Consider the following 21250-nt stretch of genomic DNA (forward strand, 5'->3'; position numbering starts at 1 on the left):
GTATTTATTTATTTGGCTGCTCTGGGTCTTAGTTGCAGCATGTGGGATCTTTAGCTGTGGGATGCCAACTCTTAGTTGCAGCATGTGATATGAACCCCGGTCCCCTGCCTTGGGAGCTCAGAGTCTTAGCCACTGGACCACCAGGGAAATCCTCCTCCAGTCCCCGACCGCCACCAAGTCCCATACTGGATTAGTTTGTCTGAAGCCTTGTCTATTTCCCAACTGAGGCTGCCATACCCAGCTCTGGTAATGCCCACACCACACTGGTCCCTTCCTGGATCCTGGCCAGGCTCTTGTGTCTATGGGACCCCATCCTAAGGATGGACAAAGTCCATCTGGAAAAGTGGCTCCAGAAGCTGAAGTTCTAATTAAGGGTTGTTGGGGTGAGAGGTGGGGTCTGGCTGAAGGAAGAGTGTTTTATTTCACATCATATTGGACTTTGCACTTTCTAGGGGAATTCTGGAAGTGCCCTAGGTAAGAGCCCTTAAGACCCCAGGACTCTGGCTGGAAGGGGTGAGTGGTTAGGACTATTGGGCATGGGCAACAAAGTCAGAGAAACATGGCTCCAGGGGAGAGAAGCTGGAATGGTTGAACTGGTGGGATGGGTACCAGGCCCACTGAAGCCAAGGCTCAGAACGGCCTAGCAGAGCAGGGCCTGTAGGAGGGCCTCCTCCCTGGACAGCCGCCCGCGGAACAGGCCGCCCAAGGGAAAAATGACAGAGCTGTAGGTATCCTGGATGTCCACTAGAGGGAAACAGAGAATAAGCCAGCAGTTGGGTTGCCGTGGTAACCGCAGAGCCCACTGCTGCCTTACCCCTACTCTGGCAGGGAGGTGCAGAGAACGCCCAAGCTCCCGCATCTGTGGCCATCAGCTCCAGGCAAAGGCAGGGACAAAGGACTCAGGTGACTTTCACTTTCCTGTTTTCTCACCTCCACTCAGGTCATTATTTTCCTGGTTGAGCCAGGCATAGCAGTTGTGGAAGAAATATAAAATAGGGTTTTGGATCAGCCAAACTAGAGCCTTCCTTTTAAAGATGAAATAGAAACCCAGAGAGGGAAAGACACATGCAGGAGACCACACAACAGCGGTCCTGTAAATGGAGCTGAAGAGAAAGACCAATATGGCAATGTGTCATTTTTTATTATCCGTTTTTTAGTTTAGAAGGTTTTAAACCCCACGTTTAAATACACTTGTGTGTATGCATATATATGATGCTACAATGTAACTGAAGAATCTCCTTTAGCTGATCATATGCATCTTTTCCTTCCTATACCATTTTCTTCCTCTCCAGTTAGTGTCTTTCCTCGTCTGGGCTTCTGTTGCTTTTATAAAATGAAGAAGCTGGCCTGGCTGATCTCAAAATCCATCGCCCTCTATGATTAAGCAAAGCCTTCATTTCATGGACTCAGCCCAGTTAACTGGGTACAGGGCTAGTGAGTGGCTTTAATCTGTTTTGCATATTTCAAGTTCAGAGGTGGTTCCTGTAATGTAGTATCTAGGACTCTAGTGGCAAGAGATGAAGAAGTCATTTTAAACTGGCATAGAACAGAGGAAATTATTGGTGCATGTGATCGAACTATGGACCAGCTGGGCAACAGCTGCACACACAAATCCAGCTAGTGCAGGACTCATTCAGACAATCTTTCGCTCCTATGTTCTCTCTCTCATCCCCCTTTCCCGTTCCCTTCTCCCACCCCTCATCAGCCATCCCTTCATAGAGGAGGGATAAGAAATTCCTTCAAGAAAGGGGGGTGCTATTGAGACAGAAGGGAAGGGATGTTGAGCAGAAGGGGAAAAAAGATGTCCATTACAACATATTAAATGGGTTAACCTAGTAATGAATGAAAACTTAGCCCCTGAATCTACTGGCAATAAGAAAAAAATTCGGTGGTACAGTTTAAAGTGTGGTGGCCTGCATGCACAGTGACCATCAGGTGAGTCTCAGTGCCAGCCAGACTCTGTTCTGATGACTAGTGGGTGGTGAACCACAGAGGGGCATGAGAGGTCTGGGGGGAAACTGTGCTAAGCCTATAGGGTCAGAGGCAGGCAGAAGACCCCATTGGAGGGCCCTCGGAACAGGATCACTAGGGATTCAACTGTAACGTGGGAGAGTATATGCACAGGGTTTCCTGGTGGCTCAGACAGTAAAGAATCTGCCTGCAATGCAGGAGACCCAGGTTTGATCCCTGGGTTGGGAAGATCCACTGGAGAAGAGAATAGCTACCCACACAGTATTCTTGCCTGGAGAATTCCATGGACAGAGGAGCCTGGTGGACTACAGTTCATGGGGTTGCAAAGAGTCGGACATGACTGAGCAACTAACATTTCACTTTTCAAGAGCATGCCTGAGATAGGATGAATCCTGGATCTGACCCTTGGTAGCTAAGTGACCTTGACACGTCTCTTAAATTCTCTGAACCTGTAAAATTGGGATGCGAATATCCATTTCATAGGTTGTTAAATTCAGTTGCTGTATTGAATGTGAGGCACCTAGCCAGGCAGAAACTTCCAATAACTGCATTATTGGCTATGCGGATATCTTTACAGCAGTAGATGCACAGTGGCAGGCAGGTGGCCCTCGAGCCCCACGCTCCGCTGAAGGATGCTCTGGAAGCCGCAAACTGACTGAAGCAGGTGCTTGGTCTTATCTGCAGTAGAGGACCGGGGTGCTGAGACTCGCTTCCCCAAATCCGACTCAAAGCTCAGCCAAAGATCTTGCAGTGGATGGCTGAAGATACACAGCCCCCACTCAGGGCCGCCGTCTGGTCTTTCTGGCTCAAATGTGCACATGGAAGATAGTCAGGAGACCTGAGTTCCCTGGTATTCCAGGAATTGCTGGTTTTCTGACTTAACAGGGTTGTTTTGGGCCAGCTACTTTTGCCGGGACCCGTATCCTCTCACGAATTTTCATGGAAATCGGAGAGTGGGACATTTTAATGAATGTTCTAAAATGACTGGAACTTGAATATGCTTGTGTTATAGAGGAGGCCCCAGCCAAAAACCTAGACCCTTAGCAGACCTAGTGAAGAGTTAACGGTCAAATCTATATGGGCAGTAAAAGAGCAGGTGCCGTAGAAAGCACATTACCTCTGCCCTGGCTGAGACAGAGTCCCGCTGAATCTAGCATCTTCTGCTCCACAACACCCTTCCCACCAGGTTTCAGGGTGTGAAGAGGCTTTGGGGTACCACTAGCATGCTTAGACCCCCGCCCCCCGATCTCCCTAGCCCAACCCCTAGCAGGGAACCTGGACTGGACCTGCAGGAAAGTTGTTTCAGCGGGAGAACTCCAAGTCTGCAGCAGATGCTGAGGTAGTTGTCATGGAGACAGGAGGATGCAGAGAAGAAAATGACTCTTGATTGGCTGGGAGGCTTGTAACTGCAAGCTGGCATGATGGTCTACCCGCAGGTACGAACCTGTTCGAGGAAACTGGCCACTCAGATGTCTGTGCTTTGTTGCCAGTCTATAACTGTCCCCTGACCTCCAGCAGCAGAGCCGGATGGGGTACGGCCTCACTTTCCCTGCGAGGTGCCCCTACCCTCCTGTCCAGAGTGCAGACCTCCAGCAGAAGGAAGGGGACCGTGCCTGGGACCCATGGGCCACTGTCTAGAGCTACTCAAGGCTGCTCTTGGACTCCCCGCAGACCATCCCCCCATTCTTCAGTGGGTTTGGCTTCCTCCCCAGGGCCCAGAGCCCTGTGAGATATCCGGATCAGCAGTCAGCTGACAGGCACCAGTTACCACCCAGACCTTGGGTGAACTGGTTTGGGAGAACAGTTAGGGGTACCTCGGTTTGGGGTGGGATTTCAGAACATGAGGAGGAATCAGAGATTCCTCCCGGGTGTGTGCGTCTGTCTGTGAATATGTCTATGCAGAAATCCAAGCCAGCCACCAGAGCAATGTGAATCAAGGGGCTTTGCCCTCCAAAATCTCCAGGTGGTCCCTTCTCAGGTTTTACAAATAATCCTTGAAATGGACATTTGAAGACTTTTAAATCTTACGTTAAAAAATGAATAAATCTTTGCACCATTTTGCTATCCTACTGCCATTGAGCGCCGAAGGCTGAGCACACCCAGCTCCAGCCCAGCTCAAGTCTCCCTCCTGCCTCTCAGAGATCCTTTCTGATCCCTAGAGCTTGTGATGAGTGACATCTCATTCTTTCAAAGATCACCTGTCTTTTCTATCACTACTTTTAAGATCTTTGGGGTTTTTTTGGTTTCACTAAGATGTGTCTCAGTGTAAGTGTCTTTTTATTTATCTGGCTCGGGATGTTGGTATTCCAGAATCTGTAAGTTTGTAGCTTTCATCAGTTCTGAAAATTCTCAGCCTTTATCTTTTCAAATATTACTCAGACTCATTATTTTCTTCTTTTATTCTTTTGGAACCCAGTTAAATACAATATGCATTCTCAGTCACTTGTCATATCCAACTCTTTGTCTGCCTTTGGACTGTAGCCTCCCAGGCTACTCTCTCCATGGGATTCTCTAAGGCAAGAATACTGGAGTGGATTGCCATGCCCTCCTCCAGGGGATCTTCCTGACCCAGAGATCGAACCTGGTTCTCCTGCATTGTTGGCAGATTCTTTACTGCTGAGCCACTGGTGAAACTCAGATCAGATATATTATAGCTCTCTGCTTTTTTCATCTTTTCCTTCTCTTTGTCCTTTTGTGAATAATTTCCTGAGGTCTAGATTCTGCTCACTGGTTTTCTCTCCAGCTATGCCTAATCTGCTGTTAACTCTGTGTGTGAAGTTTTAAATGTAACCTACATGAAAGTGAAGTGAAAGTCACTCAGTCGAGTCCAACTCTTTGCGACCCCATGGACTATACAGTCCATGGAATTCTCCAGGCCAGAATACTGGAGTGGGTAGCCTTTCCCTTCTCCAGGGGATAGAACCCAGGTCTCTTGCATTGCAGGCAGATTCTTTACCAGCTGAGCCACAAGGGAAGCCCAAGAATATTGGAGTGGGTAGCCTTTCCCTTCTCCAGAGGATCTTTTCGACCCAGGAATCGAACCGGGGTCTCCTGCATTGCAGATTTTTTACCAATTGAGCTATCAGGGAAGCCCGTAACCTACTATAGTTTTTCATTTATAAGAATTCTACTTGGATCTTATTCAGTTCTGTTTTATAAGATTATAAGAATCTTGATCTCTACTCACACACTCAACCCATACTTGAATTTATTAAAATAATTTTTGAAACATATTAGACATATTATTGTTAATTCTGTGTTTGAAAACTCCCTCTATTTGACATTGTTATAAATCTGACTATACAGTTTTTTCCTACTGTCATTCTTTGTTCCTTGTTTCCTATATGTGTTTTGTGATTCAAGACTGTGAGCTTCTATTTCTTGAGAACGTAGTTTCCTCCAGGCAGGATTTGTGCTTACTTCTGCCAGATGCTCCATTAACCTGGGACCAACAGAAACTAAGTTTTTAGCTTGCGAGGGTTTTTTTTTGGCTGTGATTGGTCTTCGTTGCTGCACACGGGCTTTCAGTAGTCAGGGCAAGGAGAGGCTACCTTTTGTTGCAGTGCTCGGGCTTCTCATTGCATTGGCTTCTCTTGTTGCAGAGCACAGGCTCTAGGCTCCTAGGCTTCAGTAGTTGTGGCTCACGGGCTATGGCGCACAGGCTTAGTCGCTCTGTTGCATGTCGGAGATCTTCCCAGACCAGGAATCGAACCTGTGTCCCCTACATTGGCAGGCAGATTCTTAACCACCTACACCACCAGGGAAGCCCCTAACTTGCAGTTTTTTAGACCACCCAGGGACTGTGAATTCAGGTTGCAAATCCACATAGGGACCCTCTTGTTGTTACAAATTCTCAGGGGAGATATTTTCCGCCTCTTCCACTCATTGCCAAGATTTGAAACAGGCAATTTACCTTTAGTCTCCACCAGGAGGGTGTTCACCTTTGGGGTCCCAGTTTGAATTGGGGTGTGTTTGTGTGTCTTCTGTTAGATACCCATCCTTGGATGGGGTTTGAGTTTCATCACCTGGCCTCAGTACTTACAGGACCATGAGACAAAGTTCAGGTTTGCCTCATTTGGCAAATGACTTCCAGGTGAAAACTAGTTTTCCGTGTTCTGTCTACTACTCTGAGTTAGTTTTGCTTCATTTTGGCTCTGTGTGTTCCTTACCCATTTTGTAATCCCCCAGTGCCTTTTAAAAGATTTTTAAAATATTTCATCAATAAAATGGACGTGTGTTTTTGAGTTCTTTAGAGGAAACCTGCTAATACTAGACTTGCGAGCTCTGACTCTGCTTCGGCCTCTTCTAACTCCTCAGCTTCTTCTCATAATCAATTAATTTCAAAGCCTCTTAACTGTTGTGAGCTGCACCCGTGCCCCACCACCCCGGGGAATGAAGTCCAGTCATTTTCCACTGCATCCACTTAATACACAAGTAATGAAAATTCAGCCTGCTCTCCTTACACTCCATCATCCTCTTCTCTAATTCCCCTTTCCCTTTCTTTGGGGAGGCCTTGAGGTAGTTAATAAACCCTCCCCTTCTGGGGGGCTCTCAGTGTTTTCTTTCTCACAGTCTTCTGGCTGAGGGTGTAGAACCTCAGATTCCCCACTAGGTGGAAGGCTTGCTCTTCTGAAGAATTCTTCGTTTACTCTCACGTGGGTGTGTGCTCTATCTCTTAAATCGCGTCTCTTTGCAACTCCATGGACTGTATGTAGCCTGCCAGGCTCCTCTGTCCAAGGGATTTCCCAGCCATTACTGGAGCGGGTTATTTTTTACTCTTACAAGCGATCTTCCCAACCCAGAAATCAAACCTGTTTCTCCTGCGTGTCCTACATTGTCAGGCGGATTCTTTACCCCTGAGCCATTATGGAAAGCCATCATGTATAACATACAGCAGTGTTAATGATACAGCTCACGCTGTACATTACATCTCTAGTACTTACTTATAACTGGACATTTATATCTCTTGACTGCTTTTATCCAATTTCCTCTCCCCGCTACCCTCTGCTTCTGGTAAGTACAAATATGATCTTTTTTTCTATGACTTTGTGTGTTTGTTTATTTAGTTTTAAAGTATAATTGACCTGCAACACTGTTAGTTCTGTTACACAACATAGTGATTTTTTTTCTATACACATCAAATGATCACCTAGTTACAGTACATCACCACAAAGATATTACTTTGTCACTGACTATATTTGCCACACTGTAATTTTATACCGGTGGCTCATTTCAGGACTGGAAGTTTGTACCTCTTAATCTTCCTCATCTATTTCTCCACCTGTTTGTTCTCTGTATCTGTAACTGTTTCTGTTTCATTTGTTTTTCAGATTCCACATACAAGTGAAATCAAACAGTATTTGTCTTTCTGTGACATATTTCACCTTGCATAGTGCCCTCTAGGTCCATCCATGTTGTCAAAAATGGTAAGATTTCATTCTTTTTTATGGCTAATATTCTATTGTGTATATACCACATCTTCTTTATCCATTCGTGTGTTGATGGGCACTTGGGTTGCCCATCATGGGTTGATGGGCACTTGGCTATTGTAAATAATGCTGCTGTGACATAGGGGTACATATATCTTTTGTAATTGTTTTTGTTTTCCTTGGATAAATACCCAGGAGTGAAATTATTGGGTCATGGCAGTTCTATTTTTAATATTTTGAAAAATCTCTAACAGTTTTTTTCATAGTGGCTGTCGCACTTTACATTCCCACCAACAGTGCATGAGGGTTCCCTTTTCTCAGTATCCTAACATTTTTTATTTGTTGTCTTTTTTATAATAATTATTCTGACAGGTGTGAGGTGATATCTTACTGTGGTTTTGTTTTCACTTCCTTGAAAATGAGTGATGTTGAGCATCTTTTCATATGTCTGTATGTCTTCTTTGGAAAAATGTCTGTCCAGATCTTCTGCCCATTTTTAAAATTTTGTTGTTTGGTTTTTATGTTGAGTTGTACGAGTTCTCTGCATATTTTGGATATTAACCCCTTATTGGATATATCATTTACAAGTATCTTCTATTCAGTAGATTTTTTTTTCCTGTTCCGTTAGTAGGTGTCCTGTTTCATTAGTAGGTGGTCTTTTTATTTTATTGATATTTCCTTTGCTGGGGAAAAGCTTTTTGTTTGATGTAGCGCCATTAGCTTATTTTTGCTTTTGTTTCCCTTGCCTGGATAGACATATCAAAAAATATATTACTAAGACCTCTGTCAAATAGAGTACTGCCTATGTTTTCTTCTGGAAGTTTTATGATTTCAGGTTTTACATTTGAGCCTTTAATCCATTTGAATTTATTTTTGGGCACAGTGTGAGAGAGTATCAGTTTGATTCTTTTGCATGTAGCTGTCCAGTTTTCCCAACACTGTTTATCAAAGAGACTATCTTTTTTCCCCCATTGTATATTCCTGTCTTCTTTGTCATAGATTAATTGCCCATATAAGTGTAGCTTCATTTCTGGGCTCTCTATTCTGTTCCATTGATGTATGTGTCTGCTTTTGTGCCAATACCGTTTAGATCACTGCAGCTTCATCATATAGCTTGACATCAGGAAGTGTGATACCTCTGACTTTGTTCTTCTTTTCTCAAAATTGTTTTGGCTATTCGGGGTTTTTAATGTTTCCATACACATTTTAGAATATTTTTTTTTAGTTCTGTGAAAAATGCCATGTGTCCCTCTCTTTTTTAATTATTTTATTTTAATTAATTTTTGGCTGTGCTGAGTCTTCGTTGTTGTGCAAGAGCTTTGTCTAGTTGCCGCAATGGGGGCTACTCTATAGTTGAGGTGTTCAGGTTTCTTATTACGGTGGCTTCTCTTGTTGCAGCGCATGGGCTCTAGAGTACACAGTAGTTGTGGCACATGGGCTTAGTTGCTCCATGGCATGTGGAATTTTCCCAGACCAGGGATCAACCAGGTCCAGGAAGGACCTGGGATTGGCAGGTAGATTCTTAATGACTGGACCAACAGAGAAGTCCCTTGTCTCTCTTTTCAATGCAGAAGAATTTAATCTTAGCTCTGAGTCCTGGTTACCAATTCTGGAACAACAGGAAATATTTCTCTTATCCTCTCATAGCAGTAAGTGACTTCACTGCTGCTAATCCAGTGGTTCCCATCACACTTAAAGTAAAATCCACACTCCTTATAGCCTCTAAAACTTTGCTTCATCAAACCCCAGCCTAACTGTCTTACCTCTGTGTCACTCTCCCTCCCCTTCACTCTGCTACAGCTCCATTAGGTATCAGTTTCCAAAACCCATCAAGTTTGTTTCCACCGTGGGACTTCGGCACCCTCAGTTCCTTCAGCCTGAAATTCTTTTCTCCCTCACGTTCCTGCAGTTGCCTCCTTAAGTCTCAGTCTACTGAGTCCCTGCATCAGAGCGGCCTCCTTAGACCACTCATTCATATTTCTGAATGATGCTTGCTTTGTTCCAGAGCATTATATTCCTGCAGCAGTGGTGGAAAGCATTATTTTTTTTAATATCCATCCTCTTGATAAAGCATGTAAGGAACATTTACTTGCAATTATTTTCTACCACATGAATGTGTGATTCTCTAATGTCAAAAAGTCAAGTCTAAGTCTAGGAAGTTTTTAGACTATTTGTGGTATATAAAACATAATTGATGGTTTAGTCACTAAGATGTGTCCAACTCTTGCAAACCCATGGACTATAGCCTGCCAGGCTCCTCTGTTCATGGGGTTCTCCGGGCAAGAATACTGGGGTGGGTTGCCATTTCCTTCTTCAGGGGGATCTTCCCGACAAAACATAATTATGTAAATCTAATTCTTTGTGTTGAAATTTTCCATAATTTATATATTTCCCCAAGTACAAAATGGGGATACTAAGCAATGGCATTCGAAACTATTGATACTAAGGAATCAAGAAATGAAGTGAAAGTCGCTCAGTCATGTCCAACTCTTTATGACCCCATGGACTATACAGTCCATGGAATTCTCTAGGCCAGAGTATTGGAATGGGTAGCCTTTCCCTTCTCCAGTGGATCTTCCTAACCCAGGGATTGAATCCAGGTTTCCCGCATTGCAGGCGGATTCTTTACCAGCTGAACCACACAAGGAAAGACCAAGAATACTGGAGTGGGTAGCCTATCCCTTCCCCAGCGGATCTTCCTGACCCAGGAATCAAACTGGGGTCTCCTGCATTGCAGGCAGATTCTTTACCAACTGAACTATCATAAGTAATCAAATAACATTGTAATCTGATCACATGGACCACAGCCTTGTCTAACTCAATGAAACTATGAGCCATGCATGTAGGGCCACCCAAGACAGACGGGTCATGGTGGAGAGTTCTGACAAAACGTGGTCCACTGGAGAAGGGAATGGCAAACCACTTCAGTATTCTTGCCTTGAGAACCCCATGAACAGTATGAAAAGGCAAAAAGATAGGACACTGAAAGATGAACTCCCCAGGTTGGTAGGTACCCAATATGCTACTGGAGATCAGTAGAGAAACAACTCCAGAAAGAATGAAGAGACAGAGCCAAAACAAAACACCACCCAGTTATGGATCTGACTGGTGATGGAAATAAAGTCCGAAGTTGTAAAGAGCAATATTGCATAGGAACCTGGAATGTCAGGTCCATCAATCAAGGCAAATTGGAAGTGGTCAAACAGGAGATGGCAAGAGTGAACGTCGACATTTTAAGAATCAGCGAACTAAAATGGACTGCAATGGGTGAATTCAGCTCAGAAGACCATTATATCTACTACTGTGGACAAGAATCCCTTAGAAGAAATGGAGTAGCCATCATAGTCCACAAAAGAGTCTGAAATGCACTACTTGGATGCAATCTCAAAAATGATAGAATTATCTCTGTTCATTTCCAAGGCAAACCATTCAATATCACAGTAATCCAAGTCTATGCCCCAACCAGTAACGCTGAAGAAGTTGAACAGTTCTATGAAGACCTACAAGACTTTCTAGAACTAACACCCAGAAAAGATGTCCTTTTAATTATAGGGGCTGCTGCTGCTGCTGCTAAGTCACTTCAGTCCTGTCCGACTCTGTGTGATCCCAGAGACAGTACCCCACCAGGATCCCCCGTCCCTGGGATTCTCCAGGCAAGAACACTGGAGTGGGTTGCCATTTCCTTCTCCAATGCATGAAAGTGAAAAGTCAAAGTGAAGTCACTCAGTCGTGTCCGACTCTTAGCAACCCCATGGACTGCAGCCTACCAGGCTCCTCCGTCCATGGGATTTGCCAGGCAAGAGTGCTGGAGTGGGTTGCCAGTGCCTTCTCCATCATTATAGGGGACTGGAACACAAAAGTAGGAAGTCAAGAAATACCTGGAGTAACCAGGCAAATTTGGCCTTGGAGTATAGAATGAAGCAGGGCAAAGGCTAATAGAGTTTTGCCAAGAGAATGCACTGGTCAGAGCAAACACCCTCTTTCAACAACACAAGAGAAGACTCTACACATGGATATCATCAGATGGTCAATACTGAAATCAGATTGATTATATTCTTTGCAGCCAAAGACAGAGAAGTTCTATACAGTCAGCAAAAACAAGACCAGGAGTTGACTGTGGCACAGACCATGAACTCCTTATTGCCAAATTCAGACCTAAATTGAAGTAGGAAAAACCACAAGACCATTCAGGTATGACCTAAATTAAATCCCTTATGATTATACAGTGGAAGTGACAAATAGATTCAAGGGATTAGATCTGATAGACAAAGTACCTGAAGAACTATGAACAGAGGTTCATGACATTGTACAGCAGTTAGGGATCAAGACCATCCCCAAGGAAAATAAATGCAAAAAGGCAAAATGGTTGTCTGTGGAAGCCTTACAAATAGCTGTGAATAGAAGAGAAGTGAAAGGCAAAGGAGAAAAGGAAAGATATACCCATGTGAATGCAGAGTTCCAAAGAATAGCAAGGAGAGATAAGAAAGCCTTCCTCAGCGATCAGTGCAAAGAAATAGAGGAAAACAATAGAATGGGAAAGTCTAGAGATCTCTTCAAGAAAATTAGAGATACCAAAGGAACATTTCAGGCAAAGACAGGCACAATAAAGGACAGAAATGGTATGGACCTAACAGAAGCAGAAGATATTAAGAAGAGGTGGCAAAAATACACAGAAGAACTATATAAAAAAGATCTTCATGACCCAGATAACCACAAAGGTATGATCACTCACCTAGAGCCAGACATCTTGGAATGCGAAGTCAAATGGGCCTTAGGAAGCATCACTATGAACAAAGCTAGTGGAGGTGATGGAATTCCAGTTGAGCTATTTCAAATCCTAAAAGGTGATGCTGTGAAAGTGCTGCACTCAATATGCCAGCAAATTTGGAAAACTCAGCAGTGGCCACAGGACTAGAAAAGGTCCGTTTTCATTTCAATCCCAAAGAAAGGCAATGCCAAAGAATGCTCAGACTACCACACGATTGCATGCATCTTATGTGCTAGTAAAGTAATGCTCAAAATTCTCCAAGCCAGGCTTCAACAGTACATGAACCATGAACTTCTAGATGTTCAACCTGGATTTTAAAAAGGCAGAGGAACCAGAGATCAAATTGCCAATATACGCTGGATCATTGAAAAAGCAAGAGAGTTCCAGAAAAACATCTGCTTCTGCTTTATTGACTATGCCAAAGCCTTTGACTGTGTGGACCACAACAAATGCTGGAAAATTCTTCACGAGATGGGAATACCAGACCACCTGACCTGCCTCCTGAGAAATCTGTATGCAGGTCAGGAAGCAACAGTTAGAACTGGACATGGAACAACAGACTGGTTCCAAATAGGAAAAGGAGTACATCAAGGCTGTACATTGTCACCCTGCTTATTTAACTTATATGAAGAGTACATCATGAGAAATGCTGGCTAGATGAAGCACAGGCTGGAATCAAGATTGCTGGGAGAAATATCAATAACTTCAGATATGCAGATGACACCACCCTTATGGCAGAAAGGGAAAAAGAACTAAAGAGTCTCTTGATGAAAGTGAAAGTGGAGAGTGAAAAAGTTGGCTTAAACTCCACATTCAGAAAACGAAGATCATGGCATCTGGTCCCATCACTTCATGGCAAACAGATAGGGAAACAGTGGAAATAGTGACCGACTTTATTTTTGGGGCTCCAAAATCACTGCAGATGGTGACTGCAGCCATGAAATTAAAAGATGCTTGTTCCTTGGAAGAAAAACTATGACAAACTTAGCGTATTAAAAAAGCAGAGACATCACTTTGCCAACAAAGGTCCATATAGTTGAAACTGGTTTTTCCAGTAGTCATGTACAGATGTGAGAGTTGAACCATAAAGAAGGCTGAGCACCAAAGAATTGATGCTTTCAAACTGTGGTGCTGGGGAAGACTCTTGAGAGTCCCTTGGACTAAAAGGAGATCCAACCAGTCCATCCTAAAGGAAATCAGTCCTGAATATTCATTGGAAGGACTGATGCTGAAGCTGAAACGCCAATACTTTGGCCACCTGATGTGAAGAACTCACTCATTTGAAAAGACCCTGATGCTCGGAAAGATTGAAGGCAGGAGGAGAAGGGGACCACAAAGGATGAGATGGCTGGATGGCATCACCAACTCAATGGACATGAATCTGAGTAGGCTGCAGTTGTTGATGGACAGGGAAGCTTGGCGTGCTGCAGTCCATGGGGTCTTAAAGAGATGGAGACGACTGTGCTGCAGAACATGGGGTCCTAAAGAGATGGAGACGACTGAGCGGCTGAACTGATTGAATATTGTAATTCCCTGGTGGCTCAGTCAAGTAAAGGATCCACCTTCAACTTAGGAGACCCCGGTTGGATCCCTGGGTCTGGAAGATCCCCTGGAGAAGGAAATGACCATCCACTCCAGTATTCTTGCCTGGAAAATCCCATGGACAGAGGCGCCTGTGGGCTGCAGTCTATGGGCTGGCAACAGGGATCAACAGGACTTAGTGACCTAACCACAGGAAACACAGTACAGTTTGTTTTTTAATACTGTTCAGGAGGCTACCAGGGGATTCATCTGAAGGCTTTCTGTTTTTTCTTTAGTACCAACTATTTCATCAAGTATTTTAGTCGTAGTATATGTGGTCTGGGGAGTCCGTGTCCAAGCCTTCAGCACTGACCCACGAATGAAGACGGCATAGAAGAGACAATGTTGCCCCGTGCCCTTCACTGTCTCATTCCTATGGCTGAAGTCAGTAAGTGAAATTGTCTTGTTTATATATTTACGTTTTACTGCCTAGTCCACAGGAGTGCACGCTCGCTTTCCAAAAGCAGGATCTTTCCTGCCCGATTTATCGCAGTATCCTGCCACGAGCAACACGCCCCTGGCACAGAGAAGACGCTCGGTGATTGTTACTCGCACGCAGGAGTACTCAAGCTCCACTCTCTGCCCCGTTGGGCCCTCACAGCAGTCCCCACCTGGGCGCCTCTGAAAACGCGTGTCCTCCCCGGCAGCCTCGGTGGGACCCAGGCGCGGGCGCCTCTGGGAAGTGTAGTCGCGTGCCCGCCACGGCCGGGGGTGGAGGGAGCTGGGCTCCGCGTGCGCAGGCGCACTTCCCGCTCTAACGGGCCGCTGGTGCCATTGTCCAGACGCGGTGCGGCTAGGGCCGCTTTGGGCCGCCCCGAGCGCTTCAGAATTGCCGAGAACTAGGCCTGCAGCGGGAGCGGGAGGAGCCGGCCGGAGCACCGTATGGGCCCGAGGCCGCGAAGTCCGGAGCCCCAGCAGGCGGTGATTTCGAGTGCGCCGGTTGGGACGGCCCCTCCCACGGGCTTGGCGTGCGTGCGCGCGACCGCGCCCACGGTCCCGCGGGTGGTACTGGGCGTGGCCGGAGGAGAGTGTCAGGCCGGCGGCGAGCCTTTCATTTTGGGGAAGGCAGGCCCACGCGGGGCCCGCGCGCTTCCCCACCTCTCTACTCTGGAGAAGTGGCTCGGGGGCGGAGGCGGGCGGGCCGCGGTGGGGTCGGCGGTCACAGCCGGCTGAGTGGGCTCTCTTCTCTCTCCCCAGACCCTGTCCCTGGGAGCCCTGCCCGGCGACCCAGGGATGGCCCCGAGGCCTCCGACGGCCAGGCACCAGGTGAGCAGCCCGTCGCTACCCCGGGGTGTATTTGGAGCGGTCATTGTTCTCCACTGGAGCGAATCCCCTTCCCGGCTCTTTCGCCCCCTCGGAGCCTCCTAGCCTTGCGAAACCAGAGTGTTCAGAGCTGGGCGGAGCGGGCTTCTCCGAAGGGGGCCTGCATTGTGGGAAGGAGGGGACCAGGGAGGGGTGGTCTTGTGGGAGGAGTTGAGAGTGGACGTGTTGGGGAGTGCCAATGTTGAGACTCCCGAGTGCCAAGCCAATTCCTTGAACTCTTTCGATTAGGAATCTGGAGGGTGGGGTGACAGGATAGAAAACTGTAGAGGGGAAAGTGACTGTGAGTAAAGGAGAGAGGAGCCCCAGCTTCTGACCCAGGTGCCACAGAAGCCTGGTCTGGAGTTGTTTAGGAAGAGGCTGGAGATGGTCTCTTCCCAGGCAAGGAGGGAAACAACAAAGGAAGATTGTCCCATAGCTTTTCGTGTTCTTTTCTGCTTTAACAGGTATAGTAATGCACGTCCCAAGATGTCCAGCCTTCGACTTAATTAATATGATACTGATTTGTGAACCTATTTATTCTTGTGAGAGAGGAGGCACTTTCTAGAAGCATCCCAACTCTGAGCTTACCCATTGAATTACATAGAGTCTATCCGTGAAAATACAACAAGGTTCAGTTGGTGTTTTAATCCACACTCTCCTACAGTTAAGGGGGAAAAAATCACAAATTCTAGTTGCTAGGGCAGGAGACAGTCGAAGCAGATAAAAATTACTGATGTTCTTTAAAAGCAGTTTACAGTAAATTAAACACAGTATATCATGCCTTTATATTATTTTACTTCTTGTTACATGTTTTCATTTTAATGAGTGAGCCTTCAGGAGTAAGACAAGTAACAAAACTAGAACAAACAGTTACTTGGTTTTAGGAGAGCCAGAGGAAATCACTGTCATCAGCACCTTTCCATATAAAGTGTTTCCTCAGCTTGTGAGAATTCAGATGACTTAACATACTTAACACATCATGGAGGTGATTATCATTTCCACGTTGGGGGTAGGATTACGTTTTGATGGTGAAAATGGATCTGTGTTCTGAGCAGTGAACTTAGGGACCTCTTTAAACTTCACTTTTAAGCCTGTGTTCCCTAAAGCACTCTGGTTCAGCTGTATTCTCATAGAATTGCCTGACGGTGTTCACTTGGGTTACCTACCTCAGGCTGCAGTTGATGACTAGACGGAGGACAGGACATGACAGAACACTGGCCCTACAAATGGGGCTTTTTAGGCAGAAATTTCCCATTGTCAGTGGTTCTCTTTCTGTGAGCATGGCCCTTCAGTCGTGTCCGACTCTCTGCGACCCCATGAATTGCAGCACACCAGGCCCCCCTGTCCATCACCAACTCCCAGAGTTCACTCAAACTCACGTCCATCGAGTCGGTGATGCCATCCAGCCATCTCATCCTCTGTCGTCTCCTTCTCCTCCTGCCCCCAATCCCTCCCAGCATCAGAGTCTTTTCCAATGAGTCAACTCTTTGCATGAGGTGGTCAAAGTACTGGAGTTTCAGCTTTAGCATCATTCCTTCCAAAGAAATCCCAGGGCTGATCTCCTTCAGAATGGACTGGTTGGATCTCCTTGAAGTCCAAGGGACTCAAGTGTCTTCTCCAACACCACAGTTCAAAAGCATCATTTCTTTGGTGCTCAGCTTTCTTCACAATCCAACTCTCACATCCATACATGACCACAGGAAAAACCATAGCCTTGACTAGACGGACCTTTGTTGGCAAAGTGATGTCTCTGCTTTTCAATATGCTATCTAGGTTGGTCATAACCATCCTTCCAAGGAGTAAGCGTTTTTTTATTTCATGGCTGCAATCACCATCTGCAGTGATTTTGGAGCCCCCCCAAAATAAAGTCTGACACTGTTTCCACTGTTTCCCCATCTATTTGCCATGAAGTGATGGGACCAGATGCCATGATCTTTGTTTTCTGAATGTTGAGCTTTAAGCCAACTTTTTCACTCTCTACTTTCACTTTCATCAAGAAGCTTTTTAGTTCCTCTTCACTTTCTGCCATAAGGGTGGTGTCATCTGCATGTCTCAGGTTATTGATATTTATCCCGGCAATCTTGATTCCAGCTCGTGTTTCTTCCAGTCCAGCGTTTCTCATGATGTACTCTGCATAGAAGTTAAATAAGCAGGGTGACAATATACAGCCTTGACGTACTCCTTTTCCTATTTGGAACCAGTCTGTTGTTGCATGTTCAGTTCTAAGTGTTGCTTCCTGACCTGCATATAGGTTTCTCAAGAGGTAGGTCAGGTGGTTTGGTATTCCCATCTCTTTCAGAATTTTCCACAGTTTATTGTGATCCACACAGTAAAAGGCTTTGGCATAGTCAATAAAGCAGAAATAGATGTTTTTCTGGAACTCTCTTGCTTTTTCTATGATCCAGCGGGTGTTGGCAATTTGATCTCTGATTACTCTGCCTTTTCTAACACCAGCTTGAACATCTTGAAGTTCATAGTTCACGTATTGCTGAAGCCTGCCTTGGAGAATTTTGAGCATTTAGCGTGTGAGATGAGTGCAATTGTGCGGTACTTTGAGCATTCTTTGGCATTGCCTTTCTTTGGGATTGGAATGAAAACCGACCTTTTCCAGTCCTGTGGCCACTGCTGAGTTTTCCAAATTTGCTGGCATATTGAGTGCAGCACTTTCACAGCATCATCTTCCCAGGATTTGAAATAGCTCAACTGGAATTCCATCACCTCCACTAGCTTTGTTCGTAGTGATGCTTCCTAAGGCCCACTTGACTTCACATTCCAGGATGTCTGGCTCTAGGTGAGTGATCACACCATCGTGATTATCTTGGTCGTGAAGATCTTTTTTGTACAGTTCTTCTGTGTATTCTTGCCACCTCTTCTTAATATCTTCTGCTTCTGTTAGGAGTACAAAAGTTGAATAGTGAGTCATGTGACTACTTATCCGGGAAGTTAATTTAGTAGGGAAAGACAGCCTCATGTAGAAGTATAGCACTAGAAAGGTGGTGTCAAGTGTTGCTGCAGAGATCCAGAGCCTGCTTTAAGTTCAGAAGGGAGAGGAAAGTGTGCCTGTGGGAAAGATTCAATGAAGATTGCATCTTTGAATAGGAGCAGGCTCGAAGCAAGTAAAAATGAAGGGAATGGGAGTAGAGCTGACTGACTGTGGTCAGGGGTTGGGGAGCTTCCCAGGTGGCTCAGTAGTAAAAAAAAAAATCCACCTGCCAATACAGGACATGTGGTTTTTATCCCTGCATTGGGAAGATCCCCTGCAGAAGGAAATGGCAACCCAGTCCAGTGTGTTCTTGCCTGTAGAATCCTGTGGACAGATGAGCCTGGCAGGCTACCGTTCATGAGGTCTCAAAGAGTCTGACACAACTGAGCATCTGGGAACACAGGTTGGGAGGCAAGAAGATGAGGGGCCTACACCTGAAACCATTGTCCTGTCTGACAGTGGGTGTGGGAAGATGAGAATACAAGGGATTTTGGGCTTTTTTCTTTTTGGCCTTGGTAATCCATTCATTCATTCAGCAGATAGTCACTGAACCCCTATCTGAACCCCTATGTTGTGTTAAGACACTTTTCTGAAGAAGTGAAAGTTGCTCAGTTGTGTTCAACTCTTTGCAACCCCATGGACTATACAGACCATGGAATTCTCCAGGCCAGAATACTAGAGTGTAGCCTTTCCCTTCTGTTGGAGATCTTCCCAACCCAGGGATCAAACCCAGGTCTCCTGCATTGTAGATGGATTCTTGACTAGCTGAGCCATGAGGGAAGCCCAAGACACTTTTCTAGATGGTTGGGATACGTTAGTGAACAAAATTTGTAATGGTCTCTGCTTTTTGTTTACTAATGTTTCCCAATTGCCTAGAAAAGTGTCCTAACATATCATAGGGGTTCATTAACTATATGCTCAATGACTGTATGAATGAAGGAATGGAAGGAAGTATGGGAGTTAACATTCATGTCTGGAGAAACAGTGGGATGTGTGTCTGGTGTGTTCAAGGAGCTGCGAGGAGATTGTTGTAGCTTGAGCCCAAGTTTTTGAGCTGGGAACTGTACAATTAAAGATTGCTGTGAATGATGTGCAGGAGCAAGAGTTTGAAAGTTGGGGCTCCTGCGGGTAAGACCTTCTCCCAGGTCTTGGCTAACAAACAATTGAAGTCACCCTATGGTGGGAGGGCAGTGGGAGCAGAGATGGGTCAGGTGAGATACCCCCAAATCTTGGGGATCTATGTATAGATTGTTAGTAACTATAGCTATGTAAACCCTATGCATTCTTTTTTTTTTTTCATTATATATGTACTGTGTTTTTAGTTAGGATTTTGAAAAGCTGTTTACCATTCTTAAAGTTGAAGCCACTGGAAAAGTAGGAAATGAGGAAGGTTTTATAAGCAAAAGCTGCTTGTGGTGACCAGGTTTCTCGGTGTTGTATCTTGAAGGGGAGGCACTGCAAAGGGACCAGGCCCTGGTGTCTGTTGACTTTAGATCCCAAGAGAGCTCTGGCTTGGTCATCAGGATGAACAGACCCAGCAAAAGCTGTCTCAAGTCACTGCAACTCAGACACAATGTTCCAGGGAAACCAAGCCACTTGCTGAACCAGATCAGGATATTTGTGGTCAGGGATGTTCAGGCTCCCTCTGTGTGGAGGCCCCCTTTCTTAACCTCTTCCCGAGCTGACTGTGCTGGTCTCTAAGCTTCAATTCAGACCCTACTTCCCCTGGGTAAGATCAAGTGCCTCTCCTGTGCACTGTGCATACTTGTCATAGTGCTCTCTTAGGTCATGGAGTGATGTGCTTACCCATCTGTCTCTGTATGGGGCTTCCTGCTTTTGTGCAGCAGGGCCACCTGACTTCTTTCATCCTTTGCTCCAAAGTACACATGCTTTAAGTGGGTGTCTCATGAACAAACATTAATAATCACTTAACCCTAAGAAGTCATTTTATACTTTCTGCATTTTCTTCTCCTCACATAATAAAAATGTAATTTTTCCATTTGTGGTGATGCTCATTTTTTGATAAAGTAACTGCATGAAACAGTGTGACTTTCACTGAACAGTTTTTTTTTTTTCCACTGAACAGTTTTAAGAAATTTGTTTTTAAGACAGTGTTAGTATGTCAAAACCTATTCCTCTAAGACACATTTCAAAAATAAAATTTTTTTCCTGACTTTTCTGTGACTTCCATTACCTTTATTAAAATACATTTTATCAAAGTATGTGAGCATATATTTAATACAGACTTTTTAGTAAAAAATTCTTTTAGCACTTCATTATTCTCATGAATTTCCTTCTTTTCTCCCTATATATGTTTTTCCCTTAAACACGTCCCTTAAACATTAAGTATAATTTTTGAGAGAATCTTTCATTTTTTAAATCATTTTTAAGGCTGTTTTATATTGCTTAAAATATATGCCAAAATTAACCATTTCTCATAGAACATTTAAATTGCTTCTAATGCTTCTACTATTAATACTGGGATAAAATTCCATTGGTTACAATAGGTGATTAAAACAATTTTTTTTTTAATTACATCTGTGTTCTTAAGTAAAGCAACCCTCAGAGCAAGAGGTGGCTCTTTGGCAGGTTTTGGTGGCATGCTCACAGTTAATTTGTAGAAACATTTTGATTGCTTTTCAGTTCTGTCTTTTGAAATAATTTACCTATAAAACATTTAGATCCAGGCTTTTTATAGCAAGGATGACTTTCTCTATTTCTTCCTCAATTACTGCCTCTCCTTTTTTCTGTCAACATTGGTGGCCTAGGATTTTAAAATTACCCACTTCACTAAGATCTTTCACATTTCTTAACACATTGTTGGGTATTTTATTGGTTTATCCCCTTATTTTTTTTAGTATAACTATTTCTGTGTATTTAAAATTTTGAGTTACATTCCAGTCCAGTACTCCAGGTGGTTTTCCTAGCTTCTCTCCTTTCAATTTTATTAGATAATTTTTTCCAGCAGTGAGAAACCAGGCTCTCAACATCCTCAATACATTTACTTATCTGCTCAGTGTTACTGGTATCTCAGCCATGCTAACAATTTCTTCCACCTGCCCTCAGCACTCTTGATGCAGGTGGGTACATTGCCATACCACCTTTCTCATCTTCCAAGGCAGGGCTGTTCTGACTCTTCAACTCTGAGAAGGGAAGGCAGAAGAGAAATGTACAAAATGCAAGGGAGAAAGGAGAATCTGAGATAGAGGAGTAGAA

At 44.7% G+C, this 21250-nt stretch overlaps 1 protein-coding gene across 7 annotated transcripts in view; it reads left to right on the forward strand.

The window, feature by feature from the left end:
- Nucleotides 1-6133: 6133 nt before the first annotated feature.
- The window catches only part of ZFP90 (ZFP90 zinc finger protein), a 29750-nt gene continuing 14633 nt past the window's right edge, over nucleotides 6134-21250 (forward strand). The window contains exons 1-4 of one of the 7 annotated variants that reach the window (XM_055551096.1): nucleotides 6138-6984; nucleotides 7302-7397; nucleotides 13986-14137; nucleotides 14947-15015. In XM_055551096.1, coding sequence (XP_055407071.1) covers nucleotides 14983-15015 — 33 coding nt within the window. In that variant the 5' untranslated portion in view covers nucleotides 6138-6984; nucleotides 7302-7397; nucleotides 13986-14137; nucleotides 14947-14982. Of the gene's footprint in view, nucleotides 6985-7301; nucleotides 7398-13985; nucleotides 14138-14284; nucleotides 14402-14510; nucleotides 14681-14946; nucleotides 15016-21250 lie in introns of those variants that run through there. The other 6 variants (XM_055551097.1, XM_055551095.1, XM_055551100.1 and 3 more) reach the window with 6 other exon arrangements.

Source organism: Bubalus kerabau, chromosome 17 (genome assembly GCF_029407905.1).
Source record: "Bubalus kerabau isolate K-KA32 ecotype Philippines breed swamp buffalo chromosome 17, PCC_UOA_SB_1v2, whole genome shotgun sequence".
Classification (NCBI taxonomy): Eukaryota; Metazoa; Chordata; class Mammalia; order Artiodactyla; family Bovidae; genus Bubalus; species Bubalus kerabau.